The sequence below is a fragment of the Lissotriton helveticus genome, chromosome 2_1 (assembly GCF_964261635.1).
Source record: "Lissotriton helveticus chromosome 2_1, aLisHel1.1, whole genome shotgun sequence".
In the NCBI taxonomy this organism is placed as follows: domain Eukaryota; kingdom Metazoa; phylum Chordata; class Amphibia; order Caudata; family Salamandridae; genus Lissotriton; species Lissotriton helveticus.
In genome coordinates, this window is record NC_136059.1 from 367,286,773 (window position 1) to 367,304,114 (window position 17,342).

General features: G+C 44.5%; 1 protein-coding gene across 1 annotated transcript in view; it reads left to right on the top strand.

Moving 5' to 3' along the window:
• Nucleotides 1–294: 294 nt before the first annotated feature.
• Nucleotides 295–17,342, top strand: part of EGFLAM (EGF like, fibronectin type III and laminin G domains) — an 812,243-nt gene continuing 795,195 nt past the window's right edge. Inside the window, exon 1 of the mRNA XM_078674979.1 lies at nt 295–531. Coding sequence (XP_078531105.1) covers nt 432–531 — 100 coding nt within the window. The 5' untranslated portion in view covers nt 295–431. The remainder of the gene's footprint in view (nt 532–17,342) is intronic.

Here is a 17,342-nt window from a genome sequence, read left to right on the forward strand (position 1 = left end):
GCCGCGCCCCCCAGGACATACAACTTCCTAAACAATTATCAGCTACCTACGGCTGTCCTGGGCGGGGGTCCCGTGTGGGAAAGCGGATGCTTTTTGAAGGAGGAGGTGTGTGTCCTCATGCGTGGGTTAATGACTTGTTAACAGCCGTGCCCGCCTGCTTGAATTAGATGGACTCTCCGCCTGCTGCCGTGGAGGGTCGGTGTCAGGGCGCCCTCCCGCTCTCTCGCTTCCTGCCCTAGTGTGTTCTCCGCCCCCTCCCACTCCTGTCACAGAGCCCTCCAGTCCGTCGCCGCTTCAGACCTGCTGCCTCCGCTCCGGGCTCCTGCGCTCGCGCTCTGTCCCGCGCGCGGACCCCGGCTGCAGGCTGCCCTCGGACGCGGCACGGCGCGCGAGCCTCTCTGCAGGAGTTTGTCGTCTTCATCCCGGGACAGATGGGGCCGCCCGGGACGTCTCGCGTCCTCGCTCTTTATTATTTGGCTGCGGTGTGTGGTCACGCTCTGGGGTCCAGGAGGACCACCCCGAGAAGACAAGGTAACAATTAAGAGCTGCGCCTGTCTCATCTTCTTTAACATCTTTAAGGATTGCAGGGAGGGTGACGGTTAAATGTTTGTGTCTGCAGAAGCGCTCATCCTGTTTCCGTGAGAGGTTCTGTTTAAAGTGGACTTTCCGTGTGTTTCTTTGTTGTAGAAGCAGATGATGCTATGCGCGGATACTGGCACGCTCAGGGCTGAGTGCGGAGGACTGGCCTACAGAGAAAGTGCCCAGGTATTCAGTCTGGCCGGTGCCTCCCAAAGGCCGGTAGGGCGGGGGCAAAGGTGTGGGGGGCGTTCTGGGGGGCAGTGACAAGATAGGCCGGCAACTCCGACAGTCGGGTTCCAAAGGGCTGGGACAGAGACAGGACAGGCTGGGGTATCTGGATATCCGGCAGAGCTTTGCTAGGGTAGAGTAGGGACAGGCCAGTATCACTGAAACGCTGCTGCGGCCGGGGTAGAGAAAGAACATTTAAGTGCCTCCGCCATGTGATGTCAGGAGTGAAACATATCATGGGGTCTTTCGGACAGGCCAGTACAGTAGGACTGGGCAGAGACAGGACATGCCCTGCCTCTGATAGACCGTTAGGCCCGTGGTAGGAAAAGGACACACCTGTGTCTCTGGCTGTGATTTTGACAGGCCGGCGCCACTGGAAGGTCTGCTATGCTGGAACACGGACAGAGAAAGCACGGGCCGGCGTCTGTGGGGTACAGAAGAGACAGGACACCCCAGTGCTTCTGAATGTTCTGTATGGAAGAGGCAAGCAAGGACACACCTCTGTCTTTGAAAGAGCGCGAGGGAATGGACAGCAAAGGGACAGGCAGGTGCCATTCACGGTTCTGTTCTGTTGTGTCCTGTTTGCTTGGGGGCAACAGTCTGGGCCGGTCCCTCTGAAAGGCTGATAGTTTGAGACTGAACCCAATAGTACCTAATAATGGCACCGAGACAGAATAGTCCAGCACCTATAAACACACAGGAGCCCTTCCATCGGTAGGGTTGGGTTAGAGTCACTCACAAGCAAACCTGACTTTTTTTTACAGATATATTTATATAGCCCGAGCGACTTTCATGGCCATCCAGCGACATTAATAAAGGATCAGATTCCTCTTTTTAAGGCTCGGGGAGATTTAAGCAATTCGCCCGGAATCACAGGCTGTTGAGCCGACGCCGGGACTCAAACCCGGTCCTCAAGTTCCAAAAGGCTGCAGCTGTTCCCGCTTAGACACATCTCTTTCTTCCCTGACATTAGTGCTTGTGCTCTGTACGCCTGTCTGGCCATCTTTTGGTTTCGCGGCAGCCCGGTCCAGCCCCGCTCGTCACGGGATGTAAAACTGGCAGACAGCTCTCGGACGTGAGTAATACTGCCTTTGTCTGAGAACTCCTTGGCTCTGCCCTCTCATTTGCCTCGCTGTCTCTCGGCGTGGCATTTCCTGTTCTTAAAAGCCCCTCAGAGCTGCAGATGTGGGCTCTGCCCCGCGCCCTCTGGCGTGGGGTGGCTCGTCTGGTGTCAGTGTGTTTATCCGCGCCAGCATCCCCTGGCAGTTCTGAGTAGGGCGTCAGTAATCTCGGCCCTGGCCCCAGACACGCATTGTTCGGCAACCCTCTTCCAAATGAACTTTGTTTCAATCAGGTTTGGGGACACTAAATCCTGCCTGCCTTGTTATTTTATCATTACAGTCCAGCCTGAGTCCCCGCAGACCCGCGAAATGGAGTAAAACCGGGATGTGTTTGTTTGCTTTGCAGGGGGTACCTAATGACATGGGAGAATACTTCTGGAGCAACAGCGTTTTGTTTATTTGTTTGTGTGTAGTTGTATCTGAGAATGTGTTCCAAACAACGGGATGTCGGGTTGACTTCAGCAGGGCTCAGAACTATCTAAGGACAGTTATGTGGCAACCGCGCCAGATTCACCACAGAACTCATTTATTTCAGACTATGGTGCCAAAATCCATGGTGATAATCCATTCCTCATGCTCTCATGATGTTATGTCCACATGTGCGGCGCTGTTTCGGTCTCAGCGTTTATGTAACAGTTATATATCGCTGCGGTCCATAAGGTATCATTACACTTACATTAAATTGCAAACTGTAAACAAGCATTGGCAAAGTCAATCGGTCGGGAGTTGGCTGCCAGCATTTTAGCTTTGTCAGTACTTGGTTTGTTTTGTCATGGTTTGTATGCAATTTTAGTATTGTATGAGCTGTCAGGCCATCAGCAAAATATATAAAAAAATATTGGCTAAATGCAATGCATTATTTTAGTATCAAAAAGTTCGCATTCTAATAGCAGTCAGTGGCACCGAAGGGAACTACTTTTTATGTGGATGTGCTCCATGTGAAAGACCCCTTACAGTGAAGTTAGCCAATATCTGTCATGAACTGACCCATTGCTGCACGCTGCATACAATACTGGGCAGAAGAAACTTGTGAATGCCACACAAACAGATCAGTGGATGAAGAGGTCTGAGTGAAGGCCCCTATAAGTACGTAGATATATATATATATATATATATATATATATATATATCACCAAAATGAAGAACGGACCACCAGTGATGTGCTTTGTTCAATCTTTACTCAGCTTTCTCTGCCATGACGCGTTTCGGTCTCTCAAGACCTTGATCACATGATGCGTCTTAGGAGAATAGCATTATATTTAAAGTGAAAGTGTCGACACACGTGATTATCGAGCAATGCCATTGACATGGAAAAAATACTTCAATGCAAACTATACATTGTGCAATATATCGCAAATTCTCTGTGCAAAATTCCGCAAGTTTAGATACTCATATTATTAAAGTGCAATAGATCACAAGTATAAATACTAGAACCTGTAATGATGTGCAACATATCGCCAGTATAAATACTAAATGCAATTTGGTACCACGTATATGTATAAAAAATCACAATAAATATATAAATATATTTAATAAATAACAAGGTAGAAATACATTTTTTTATATCTTTAGTCAGTCACTAGTTTATTGCATATGATTACTTAAAATCGTTACAATTTACAATATAAAATATTTCGACATAAGAAAACTGCGCAATTTTTTAAAATCCGAACCACGTTAATAATGCACATAAGAGGTTACTAACAGTTTAAACAGAATTTCAAAAGTTCATGTTATTCCGATTTTTCCAGGTGCTCGGGTACATTTTTTATATCATAAAAATTGTATAACACATTTGTGATACTGTGTATGCTAAACACATTGTTGTGACAGGATTATCAAGAACTGCATTGTCATTCTCATTTGAAATCACTGCCTGCCTGTGAAACATCTGTAGAAATTAGTTGAGCCTAAAAACACCAATTGTTCACCGCACAGAGAGTTGATGTATAGCCTTGATCATTATGATTTAAGGTCTCTCACTACATGTCTGGCTAAAACAAGAGTGTAGTGTAAAAAATTATAAATAACAAGTGCGATGTGCTATATTCGTGTGTGTGTGTTAAAACCATTTTTAAAAAAAATAAAACTTACATGTGTGGGCAAAATTGCCTATGTTGTTATTAGCATAACTTTGTATTAGAATATTGGACATATTTTATAAGTGGGTGCCATCATAGAAGTACCAATTTTGTAATATAGCTTTTTTAGAAACATGTATAAAAATCTTCGCTGGCATTATGGCTGTTAGTTAGGTGTTTTTGAATCGAGCCTGATGATGTCCTTCGTCTCTAATTGTCTTAGTTTAGACTCACAATTTCCGCCTCTTCTTGAGCAGGGAATCGTGTCAATCAGGAAATATTTCAGGTCATCTAGCTTATTGTTATGTCTTTCCCTTAAATGACGGGCAACAGGGTATGTTGCGTCTGAGTTGGTGATCGCCCTCATGTGTTGCAATATACGCTTGTGGGCTTGCAGCTTGGTAATGCCCACATATTGCAACCCATAAGGGCACTCCAACACGTATATAACGAACTCAGTGTGACATGTCAGAAATGTATTGATTTTTATTGGCTGTGTTTGAAACGGGACAGTGTAGTAGGTTTTATTGTCCCCATGCCAGCAAGCTTTACAGTTGTTACATTTATAAAAGCCACCCCGTTTACTTAGCCAGTACACATTTGGTCTAACTTCTGGTCTACTTTTGACCAGTGCATCTCTCATGGATCTTCCTTTCCTGAAGGTAATGTTAGGATATCTAAGAAGATCTTTGCCGATTATTGGGCCATTACGTACTATCATCTAATTTTTATTGATGATTTTGCGCAAAGCTTTGTGCTGCTTATTGTACGTTAATATTAATCTTGTCTCCTGTTTTTGTGTGTTGGTAGAGTCGACTGGTTCTGGGACAATTATAGATGTTAATAGCTGTCTATCATGATTGTTGGCTTTTCTGATGGCAATATCTAATGTTTTTTCACTATAGCCTCTGGCTAAAAAGCGTTGTTTGCTCTGTTCTTGGGCATGTTTTAAGTCAGGATCCGTACTGCAAATTCGTCTGATTGACAACATTTCTCCACATGGTATACTATGGATGAGGTGTTGAGGATGGTGACTGGTGGCATGTAATACGCTGTTGCATGCGGTATCCTTGCGGTGAAGCCTAGTTTCAATTAGTTGATTATGGATAAAGACCTCAACATCAAGGAACTGAACTGAATGTTGACTGATTGTGATTGTGAAGCATAAGTTTAGGTTGTTGATGTTAATTGATTTTATAAACTCATTTGCCATTGCTTCTGTCCCCCGCCAGATAATAAATAAATCATCTATATATCTGAGCCAGGCAACCACATGATTTTGAACTGTCTCACTATGAACAGTTTTTAAAACCCTTTCCTCCAACCAACCCATATGGAGGGAGGAGTAGCTGGGAGAAAAACATGCTCCCATAGATACTCCTCTGGATTGTTGGTATACTTGATTTTCAAACATTAAATAATTATTTTCAAGACATATGCTTAGCGTGAAAGGGATGGGCAGTGGGTGTTGGGGTGGGTGTTCCACCGCAACATCCATTGTTTTTTATGCAGCCCCCTATTTACAAGGGCAGCGTAAATAGGAGGCAGTGCCAAAATTAAGACCAGGAAAAACCTGGTCTTAAGTTGGCGAAACAAGGAGAAATGCTTTATTTCTCCTCGTTTTTGCTTTTTCCATGTGCGCTGCCTTGTGCAACACACATGGAGAAAGCAAAATGCCTTAGATTGTTTATGTGTAGGAAGGTGACCCTTCCTGCGCCTAAACAATCTTTTTTTAAAAATGACATTTGTAACTTTCCTGTGTGCTGCATTAAGCAGCATACATAGAAGTGACAAAATGGCATTTCAGGATTGTTTATGTGCTACACTGCTAAGTGTAGCACCAGCGCAGGGGGAAACCCAAGGTTGCACCATATCCTTTTAATATGGTACAGCCTTGCCTTTCTGAAGTGGCATAGTGAGACTTTAAGCCATGACGGCTAACGCCTCCCTCCGCCACTTCCTTGTACAAATGCCTCTTTGTCTTTATATATATAGATATAAATATATAGATAAATAGGTATATTCCACATTCAGTGATATATACAGTTTCATTGCAATTTGGCTAAATCCCAATCTAACTGTGTATATCACTAAAGATTGGTGGGCCAGAGTTTTTCTTGAATTTGGATGTGGGATTAATCAGGGGATCTGGTCTACCCCCATCAATAGTACCGACAGCAGAGTGTGCCACCAAATCACTCTGACAGACTTGTACACACACACACACATATATATATGCCTGAAAGGGTTTTGTTTTTATATATATATATGTATATATACATATATATATATATATATATATATATATATATATATATATATATATATTTCAGTATTGATTTCATGTGCGCACGCCTTACATTTTAGGCATTTCACAAATCCTTGCTTTTTGTTTAACCATGTAGTTTTTACTCTACCAACACCAGGGACTGTTTAAAGGACCTGACTTTTCGAAAGGTGATTTGCAGTCTCTTCGTAACATGCTTGCCTAGAAATGGGTCATTCTTTATAATGTGCCAATGTTTGTTGAGTATTCTTCTCACCTCATCATGTTACTTGCTAAATGTCGTGATAAATCTACACTGATTCTCACTACTTTTCTAATTTTTCTTCCTAGCATCAAACAGAATTTCCTCTCTTTGCTTTTTTGATGCTTTGCTGATACCACTGTCAATCCACTCCTCTGGATAACCTCTACTTCTGAATCTCCTTTTTAGAACACCAAATTCCATTTTACTCTCTTCTGGCACACTGCAATTATGCCTGACTCTCAGACTCTCCCCATAGGGGATACTTCTTTTCAGATTTATTGGATGAAAACTCTGAGCGTGCAGCAGAGTGTTGCCAGACGTGGGCTTTCTACACAGTTTAGTTTCAAACTTCCCCTTTTCTATATACATCAAGAAAGTTGGCACTTTTACTGCTGATTTCACTTGTAATGTTGAGATTCAGATCATTCTTCTGAAGTTTGGCAATGAAGGATTTTGCTTCAGTCTCATTGCCTTTCCACACTAAAAACAAGTAATCGATAAACCGACTCCAATGCATTATGTGGTTGTCCCATTCCCTGTGGTACTGCACTCGGATCACCTGCGCCTCCCACTAGCCCATATGCAAATTTGCATAGCTGGGGGAGAAGCAGGTGCCCATCGCAGTACCACAGATCTGGTGGAAAAGTTGTCCATTAAACAAGAAGAAATGACTCTTCAAGCATTTCTCCACCATACGAATGATCATCTGGGTATGGGCCCATAATTTGACGGCGTTGTACCTATGAAGTGTCCCACCGCTCGTAAACCATCAGTGTGCCTTACACTCGTGTATAGAGTTGACACATCAATGGTTACTAGCAAGTAATCATCTTCCCATGGGAGATCATAGATCCTCCTGAGAAAATCTCAGGTGTCTTGTATGTAGGAGGGAAGTGTTTTCACAAGGGGAGTCAGAAATGAGTCTACAAATTTAGACATGTGCTCAAGGGCACTGCCCATGACAGAAATTATCGGGCGACCAGGGGGATTACTTAAATCCTTGTGCACCTTCGGGATTAAGTAGCCTACTTGGGCGTTACACGAACGGCAGGCTAATAGCAGTGTCTAATTTGGTTGCTGAATGCGCTATGTTTAATAGGCACACATGCACGGTATTGCCAACATTAATTTTGTTGCGTAAAGAGCAAGGTCAATAAAGCTCACTTGAGCTTGAAGGTACAGCGGATGAAGTTGACGCTTAGAGAGCGGTGTCAATAAAGCTCACTTGAGCTTGTAGTTAAAGCGCGTTAGCAATAAGGACAAAGAATGTGAAATACACAATGCTTTTGAAATCTGAGCAAAGTGTAAGGCTGAGAATGGCAAAGCACAATGGCAAATATTTTTTAAACTTGAATGAAATTTAAATGATTTGTAACGTGGACACTATGACTAAAACTACAAATCTGTTTTTCATGTTTATTATATCTGTAGTTGTTATGCACTGTACGTCATGCACTTTAAAAATGGCCGCATTTTAAACCTTGTTTACCAGTGAGCAAGACTGCTTGTCAGTCGAAACGCGTTTGGTAGCGGCAGAAAATAAAAATTAAAAATCGCACAAGGCGTCGTCATTTGGTGAAATATTGAGAGACTCGACTCGAGGAGTCTATCAGGCGACGCAACTCTCGCTTTGGTGTGGCAAGGAATACTTGAGGAGCGCAAGGACATATATATATATATATATATATATACAATGAGTTAATGAGAAAACTGAAAACCAACCAAGCAGTAATTGTCAAAAAATCCGACAAGGGTGGCAACATCGTGCTTTGGGACAAGAAACAATATATGGAAGAGGCATACAAACATCTTAATGACGCAGAATGTTATGCCCAAATCGACTTCAAAACCGCCAGATCCATCCAACAGGCATATCAGAAAGAACTTTATGGGTGGAAAAGGGAGGGTCTTTTATCCAGGGATGAAACAAAGTTCTTACACAAAGATCATCCAGTGTTACCTAATATTTATTTTATCCCAAAAGTTCATAAGGGAGTCTCACCGATCCCAGGGGAGACCAATAGTCTCTGCCATCAACAGTCTATTTGAGAACACCTCAAAATACATCGATCATTACTTGCAGGAGTTTGTCACCAGCCTCCCTGCCTACATTAAAGACTCAACGGAATTCCTTAGGAACATCAACCAATGTAACTGGTCTGCTGAGTACTTGCTAATGACAATGGACATTGCTAGTCTCTATACTAGTATTTCGTACTAGCGGTGTATGTATTAACTTGCACATGCAATTTGAGATACATTGGGAGTACCAAATTGCCTGTGTATCAACGCATTCTCCAGCATCTCAGGGCTATTGTTAATTGTGATCAGAGCTACCCAGTAGCACGACATTTTGATCAATTTCACAATAGGAACCTGTCTCAGCTCAATTACTTCGTAATAGATGCTGTAAAAACATCCAAAAAAGGTGGAGACTATGAAAAAATGTTGAGGCAGTTGGAGTCAATGTACATCATTAGACTCAATAGTAAAACTCCTGGAGGCCTAAATATGGGAGAAGATTTAAGCAATTTTCTGTAAATGTGCTGAATGTCATCACTTACAATATGTAATTTAAGGTTCCAGTTAATCAAAAAACTCCACTATGAAACATATACCATCTCCTGATTCAGCAATATGAAATAATTTGATTAGATTATGTACCCCTTTGTGAAACTAGTAAGCAAACAGGATGTGATTTAACATCCTAGATTATGAATTTTTTAATATTACGAAACCAGCAAGTAAGATTGATTTCTTAGGTTTCATGCATTTCTATTTCTTCACATATTTATGTTTATTTGGATTTATCCGTACACTATATTAGTTGTCAAAACGAGACTGATCGCTGACACTTTGTCACTCCTTCACCATTATTAAATTGTTATTTGTTCATTTTTATTCTGATGGACAACTATTGCCATGATTAATTGGTTTGAATATTTGGAAAAACTGTAGGAACATTTTAAAGGACATCTGAGCATTTGTGCTTATCTATGACATAGAATTCAATTGAATAGATAATTTGGTTTTTAAATCTTTGTTTGGTCATGAAATTTGTATTTGTACAGAAAATGTTTAGATAATGTATCTGTAAGGCGAACGCTCTAATAGTGTTCACTTTTCATTATAATTAACTTTTTCTATATCATTTTAAGAAAAATTCTTTATTTTCATGGATATTTTCATGCAATCCCAGTATTTTTACTAGCATGTTTGACTAAGCAAAGATGGCCGCTACATTAGATTTCATTTTCTTACATTTCGAAAAGTCCTTTTATGATGTTTACCATTTGCATTTGGGCGCGCTTTTTCCGAATTAACTCTGTATTATTTAAATGCAAGTTAGTCCATCTTACCGCTAACAGTGAGCAAGGGCGGCCACGCCCGAAACGCGTCTGTTCGTCGTTCTCTGTTGTGTACCCCTGCACCTTATGATTTGAAAATAAAAACAAAAATCACCTGAAGACTGGCTTTGGACCGTTATTCTGTGTCTGCGCACTGGCGAAAGTGCTTTGGAAGTTTCGGTGCACTACAACCGGTTGGAGTGATATATATATATATATATATATTGACGCTCGCGTGTAAAGACACAGCCACACTCACGGGGAGATTCTTAAACTCGCCTTTATTTGCCACAGCTCGCTTGAATAGCTAAGGAGTTCAAGAAATTGTGATTCAAATCCCATTTCGCCGTGGTGTTCCTGACGCGTTTCGAAGGCTCCCGCCTTCTCTTCAGAGGAAAGGGCGAATTCATGATGGGAATGCAGGTACCAGCCCTATATATATATCAATCAGCAACTTTCCGAATCACCTCCAGCCCAACAGCACCGGCGAAGAAGGAGAACAGACCACCGGCAAGATGTTCCTTTCTTTCTGTATTGCCAAGTATTAACAAATGACGCGTTTCGGGCTCGAAAGCCCTTGATCACACAACGGTCATAGCAAACTTTTACTTTTTTAAATGCTTTTTAGTGCACTCCCATCAACACCATGTGACTTGGTCATGTGACCATAGAAAGTGAGAATATACTCTATCAGACCCCCAGGATATAGCGGCATGGATTGGCAAATTTAGCGGCCCAAAAATGAAAATTTAGCGGCCCAAAAATGAAAATTTAGCGGCATTTAGCGGCATTTTATTTTGGTTTTTTTTTCTACAACAAACACAGATATCTTACTGTTTGAGTTATTTGCCAACATGGAGCTATGTACATTTTGTTTATTTACAATTCAGCCCACTTGTTTTGGTTAAAAGGCATGTTAATCTTGGCCATGTACGTTCACATTCTTCTGAGCACTCCAAATCTAGACCAGTATTGTGCTGCTGGTTATAATGTACAAACAATAATGCCCGGATCGATCAGTACAGTGCAACAAAGTTAAAAAAAAATGTGTGCAGCAGGCCCCCACAACAAAGTTAAAAACATGAATTTGGGCCCCCACAAAGTTAAAAACATGAATTTGGGCCCCCCCAGGGGCCCGCTGCGTGCCCCTGTGTGCAGCAGGCCCCCACAACAAAGTTAAAAACATGAATTTGGGCCCCCACAAAGTTAAAAACATGAATTTGGGCCCCCCAGGGGCCCGCTGCGTGCCCCTGTGTGCAGCAGGCCCCCACCGAAAATTAAAGAAAATGATTTTTGGCCCCCCCAAGGCCCGCCGCGTGCCCCGTGTGCGGCAGGCCCCCACCGGAAAGTAAAGAAAATTATTTTTGCCCCCCCCGGGGCCCGCCGCGTGCCCCGTGTGCGGCGGGCCCCCACCGGAAAGTAAAGAAAATGATTTTTGGCCCCCCGGGGCCCGCCGCGTGCCCCGTGTGCGGCGGCCCCCCACAAAAGGAAAAAATACTTTTATTAAGTACGGCGTGAAGGACCTACTTGTTCGCTGTTCGCCGGCTGTCTCCTGCTTGCCGGCGGGGTGCCGCTTCCGCTTCCGTGTTCCTGGGCTGGGGGTTGGAGAAGAGTCGTCATGTCTGGTCTCCTTCCTGCTCTCCGCTCTCCTCGTGTCCGCTGCCGCTTCTCTCTCCCCCTGGTCTCCTTCCTGCTCTCCGCTCTCCTGCTGGTTGTTCCTCTCCTCTCGTCGCCCCTCGCCGCTGCTGGATGCTGACCCTCCTCCTTTCCATTGATTGGCGGCTCACGGACGGAAACGGCGGATTTCGCGGGCGTTTGTGTAAATATCGCGGCATTTGCACGGATCGGCCGATTTCGCGATTTTTTAGCAAATCGCGAAATCGCGATAAGCTGTAGGGTCTGCTCTATGAACTCCACATATACGATCATATATCTATATACAATTGCATAAATACATCCATAAATGAATAAATATAGCAGCAATATTATAAATCTATACAATCACTGTATGAATACGGATATTTAGATAAATATAGCAGCAATATTATAAGTCTGTACGGTCACTGTATAAATACAGGTATTAATTCTAGTCTAAACCAAAGGACTTTGATTTAGATGTAATATATGCAAAAATATAGACAACACCTGTACTACCGCAGAAATAACTGGATAGTATATGACTGTATAAATACAAAAAAACATTTCATATTGTCTAATATTTCTAAAATAAATGTCGTCAATGCAATGTATATGACTGTATAAATACAGAAAATCCAATGACACGCATTTATCCTTTGTTATTCATATAGAAAATATCCTATATCTGTCGAGTCCATGTGCAAAATATAGCAAACATTTCTACTTTACTGTGTAAAAAAACGGCAAAATATCTGTGCAAATAGCTTCTGAAAAGTGCAAACCGTATGAATAAATAACATCTATCAATCAATATCATCAACAACAATGAACCCAAATTTTGGATAAAAAATTGGTAAAAATATATAAATACGTCGGGAGGAGCCTAGCTCGCGGCCGTGATGGTCGCCCTTTAGCTCGGCTCCCGCAGCCCTCCGTCCTGATTGACGATCCTGTCTTCTATCCTGTCCGAGGACGACACATCTTTTGGGGCATTGAAACATAACGGCTTGTTTGTACTTACCATCCGACCCCGGGGTCTCGGTGTGCAGTGGCTCCGGAGTTGTGGCCTCCGAGGGATCGGGGCCTCTGCGAGACTTGGACCGGGACCTGGCTGGCGGGATCCGACGGCTCTCGGCCCTGGCCGAGAGCGAGAACCAGTGTTGGGAGCCGATGTGCGAAGATCCCGGCGATCCTGACCCGGGCCTGCCATGGTGGCCGCGCGGCCGACGTGGGTGAGAGGCCCCGGGACCTGATTCTGTGAAGAGGTCTCCCTCCGCCGCTGCTTGGTCCGGCGGCCCTGGTCCTCGGGGCCCGGACTCCGCTTGTTTGGGGCACCGGAGCTGGTGCTGGCGGAGACCCGTTTTGGGCGGATATCCTTTTGGCATCGAGGCCGCCCTTGCTGGGACCCCTGGAGCTTGTAAAGTCCTACATTTGCGAATTGTTATTTCCGGGGGTCTTGGTGGGCGGCGATTGGGCTGATTCACGAAATGGCGGCCGACCCTCTGGAACGAGAATCACCCTGTGGCGGCGGGCCCGTGTTGCCTAATCGTGTGGGGAGCGGATCTGGTGGACGTGAGCCGACGGTCAGAGATGTCCTGGAAGCCCTGAGATCCCTACACGCTTCCCTGGCCCTGGGAGTCTCGGTGGGTCCGCCACGATCTGCCGCCATTTTGGGCGGCCATTTCTTCTTGTCGCCCTCTTGTCTCGATGACTTCATTGCCTCGCCCCCCTCGATTGACTTGAGTGTCTCCGCCACTGATCGAAGATCGTGTAGTGTGCCGGTGACTTGGGGGCGCCCTGCTTTTCATGGTTCGGACCCCGGGGACTTGGATGCTGTATTGCGACCATGTTCGACATTGTTGCCTGAAACTATTGGTGGACTGCCTCCTGTGCTTGCTTCGATGACTTTGCCTGTGTCTATAATTGGGACCACTTCGCCCGATCCAGTGGCGCAACTGAACTCCTGTTTTACACTGATCGTGCTGCGATTGTTGATGCATCTACACTTTCGGTTCGGACTATTGCTCCCTTGTGGATCTATCTACCCCCCACGTAGCTATGTTAGTCACCATTCCACTCGACTATATGCTGATTTCGTATTTAGTATGTGGTTTTACATTGCCATGTGGTGGGTGGGATTTGTCGCTCGAAAGGGTTGGGGGTGAAATGTACGACTTCTGTTTGATTCCCGGTATACGATTTAGTAGCATCATTGTTTTTAATCGTAGAAAGGTGGCCGGTCCCCTTCTCTTAATGTTTTATAGCGCGTGATGGGGTGTCGTCCTGGTCTGTTTTTGACTGTACTTTTCTGGTTGGGCGGAGGGCTGCGGCAGCCCGTTCGGATTATAGTTATTCTGCTCCTCCCTCCTGTCCCTTTTTTTCTTCGCTTTTGTTGTTCTTTTTTGTCTCGTTCTTCTTTCTTACTTCTCGCTATATTTCGGGTTCTGGTTTAGGGCGACAGGCACGCTGTCTGAAGGGTAGGCCATAGCCTTCTACAGGGGTGCAGGGTGGGACGGGTGGGTTGGGTACTATTTTTTGTTTGTCCTCTGGTTCTATGGCCCTTTTCTATCTCTTTTTCTTGAGGCCGCGTCTGTCCTGACCTCCTCTGGTGTGTTTCGGGTGGGGGGTGTGGCGTCGTTAATCCTCCTGATAGGTTTCGGCTGTCTTTCTCCCCGATTGCCATACCCCCACTTGGGCCGCTACTCCTTTTGTCTCCTGTCTTCCTGCCACGGGGGGCCTGGGTCGGCGTGTCTTCTTCCTTTCGTTTTTCTTATTTCTTTATTTCCCTTTTTATTGTCTTATTTTGTCTTCCCTCCGTTTTCCCTTCCCTTCCCCCTCCCCTTCCCTACCTCGCCCCCCCCCTTTTTCCTCTCGGTGTCCTAGAAGTTCTTATGACGAGCTGGTTTTGGTTTATTGTCTTTCCGATCCCTCTGTTCTGGCTTGGTAGTGTCCTGGGTGGCGGGCATGTTACGAGAAGAATGCTCAGGGGCTGATTGTGTCTCACATATCCAGATTTCTTGAATGCATTGTATTATCCCCCCCGATCTTCTGGCCCCATGCCTCCTTATTAATGTTGCAGTTGATTACGGGATATCGGATGCCTCCGTATTGAAAGTGCGCCTGTCATACGTCTTCTCCCCATATTATAAAATTAAGCCTTATTTACTCCTGTGTTTTAGCCCTTTGGTTCCCGAATTTTTTCTCCCCCCTATTATATTGTACGGCCTCTGCTTTGTATTGATTGATTATGTGATATTTGCCTGGTGACTCCTGATTGTTTTGTACATTGCGGCCGGCCGGCTGGGTTGTAGGCCTTGACTTGTCTCTCCTTTCTGATGTCAATAAAGGTTTTAAAAAAAAAATAAAAATATATATATATATAAATAGTGTTTTACAACCTTATCATAACGGTAAAATGAGTGCAAAAAGGAGGTGAAATATATATAAAAAAAATTCATTTTGATTATTTACATATTATTTACTATCTAAACTGTATAGAAATTATTGCCAATAGAAACTCATCATAATTTATATTCTATTCTCATTTTATTGAGTGCTATGATATTAGGGAACCTATATATCATGCGAAGAGATTCAACATACCTCCCATAGCCAGCAGTCCACTGAACTACATAATTAATCTAGATGTTAAGGACTAACAGTAAAACCAAAATATTTGGTAGATACCAGGGAACCTCAATATCTACAAGAAATTATGCAATTCTTCAGTATTGTTTAACCCATTAGGCCACATGCTGTCAAACTCTAATATCATCTTAGTCTCAAGTTGACGCAACTGGCGCTCACGGTTTCCTCCCCTACGCGGTTTGGGGATAGCCCCTACCACGAAGTACTTTAGGCAGAACACATCATTATTATGACATCTCTTAAAATGGCGTGCCACTGGGTAGGCTGGGTCAGTGTGCAGAATGGCACGAAGATGCTGCAAAATTCTGACGTGCACCTGTAGCTTGGTACTCCCTTTGTAGTTCAATCCACAGGTGCACGTCAGGACATACACAGCATACATGCAATCATAACTACCAGAAATTGCCACATCTTGAGTACTGAATGGAGTATGAAAATGAGTAGTGTTGACCCCAAACTTGCACGCTCTGCAGCTAGTGCATTTTCGAAACCCATGTGCCGGTTTAAGCCGCATACTGTTTGAGATTGTTTCAGGACTATTTTTGTCTAGACTAGTCCCCATATTTCTTGCTCTTCTTGAGGAGCGCGAGAACATATATATATATATATATATATATATGAATCCACCCTCCAACGACGTGAAAGGAAGCAGCCACAAACAGGGAAAATTCAGGTGAGGCTTTTAATTGGAACTGGACAGCGTAGGTATAATGCATTTCGGTTTATATTCCTTCCTCAGACACCTTTTGCTGCCGCGTCTCATGTTTGTGTGGCCCAGCTCAAATGTCCGTTATTTACATCCTACACGCCCCCAACCATGTGATCATCCGCCTTGTTGCAGCCATTGCAAAACTACAACTCCCAGAAAGCTATACTCCGGATTGGCGTGATGTGGGGATCCAAAGTTTTATCTTTTCGTTAAGGCGTTTGTAGGACTGGGCACACTTGGTGAGATCACATTATGATGTCCTGGCCCCTCGAGTCCCTGCGCGACGTCCCAACCCGCAGCGCGTCTTCCAGCTGGGACATGGATCGGCGAGATTGCACCGACTCTCCCGTGAAGTCACGGTCTGCCTTAAGCAGTGTCCTTCCCATTCCGGCGCTCTGTTGGTGGACTGCCTAAAAGCCCATACCTGAGCAAATTCCATCCTCTTTCACAGGCACCAGAACAATAGGCAGCCTCTTGATAGGACGGGGCTCCTTAATGTGTCCTCTGGCTGACACGAAGTATATGAATCCACCCTCCAACGACGTCAAAGGAAGCAGCCACAAACAGGGAAAATTCAGGTGAGGCTTTTAATTGGAACTGGACAGCGTAGGTATAATGCATTTCGGTTTATATTCCTTCCTCAGACACCTTTTGCTGCCGCGTCTCATGTTTGTGTGGCCCAGCTCAAATGTCCGTTATTTACATCCTACACGCCCCCAACCATGTGATCATCCGCCTTGTTGCAGCCATTGCAAAACTACAACTCCCAGAAAGCTATACTCCGGATTGGCGTGATGTGGGGAACCAAAGTTTTATCTTTTCGTTAAGGCGTTTGTAGGACTGGGCACACTTGGTGAGATCGCATTATGATGTCCTGGCCCCTCAAGTCCCTGCGCGACGTCCCAACCCGCAGCGCGTCTTCCAGCTGGGACATGGATCGGCGAGATTGCACCGACTCTCCCGTGAAGTCACGGTCTGCCTTAAGCAGTGTCCTTCCCATTCCGGCGCTCTGTTGGTGGACTGCCTAAACGCCCATACCTGAGCAAATTCCATCCGCTTTCACAGGCACCAGAACAATAGGCAGCCTCTTGACAGGACGGGGCTCCTTAATGTGTCCTCTGGCTGACACGAAGTATATGAATCCACCCTCCAACGACGTCAAAGGAAGCAGCCACAAACAGGGAAAATTCAGGTGAGGCTTTTAATTGGAACTGGACAGCGTAGGTATAATGCATTTCGGTTTATATTCCTTCCTCAGACACCTTTTGCTGCCGCGTCTCATGTTTGTGTGGCCCAGCTCAAATGTCCGTTATTTACATCCTACACGCCCCCAACCATGTGATCATCCGCCTTGTTGCAGCCATTGCAAAACTACAACTCCCAGAAAGCTATACTCCGGATTGGCGTGATGTGGGGAACCAAAGTTTTATCTTTTCGTTAAGGCGTTTGTAGGACTGGGC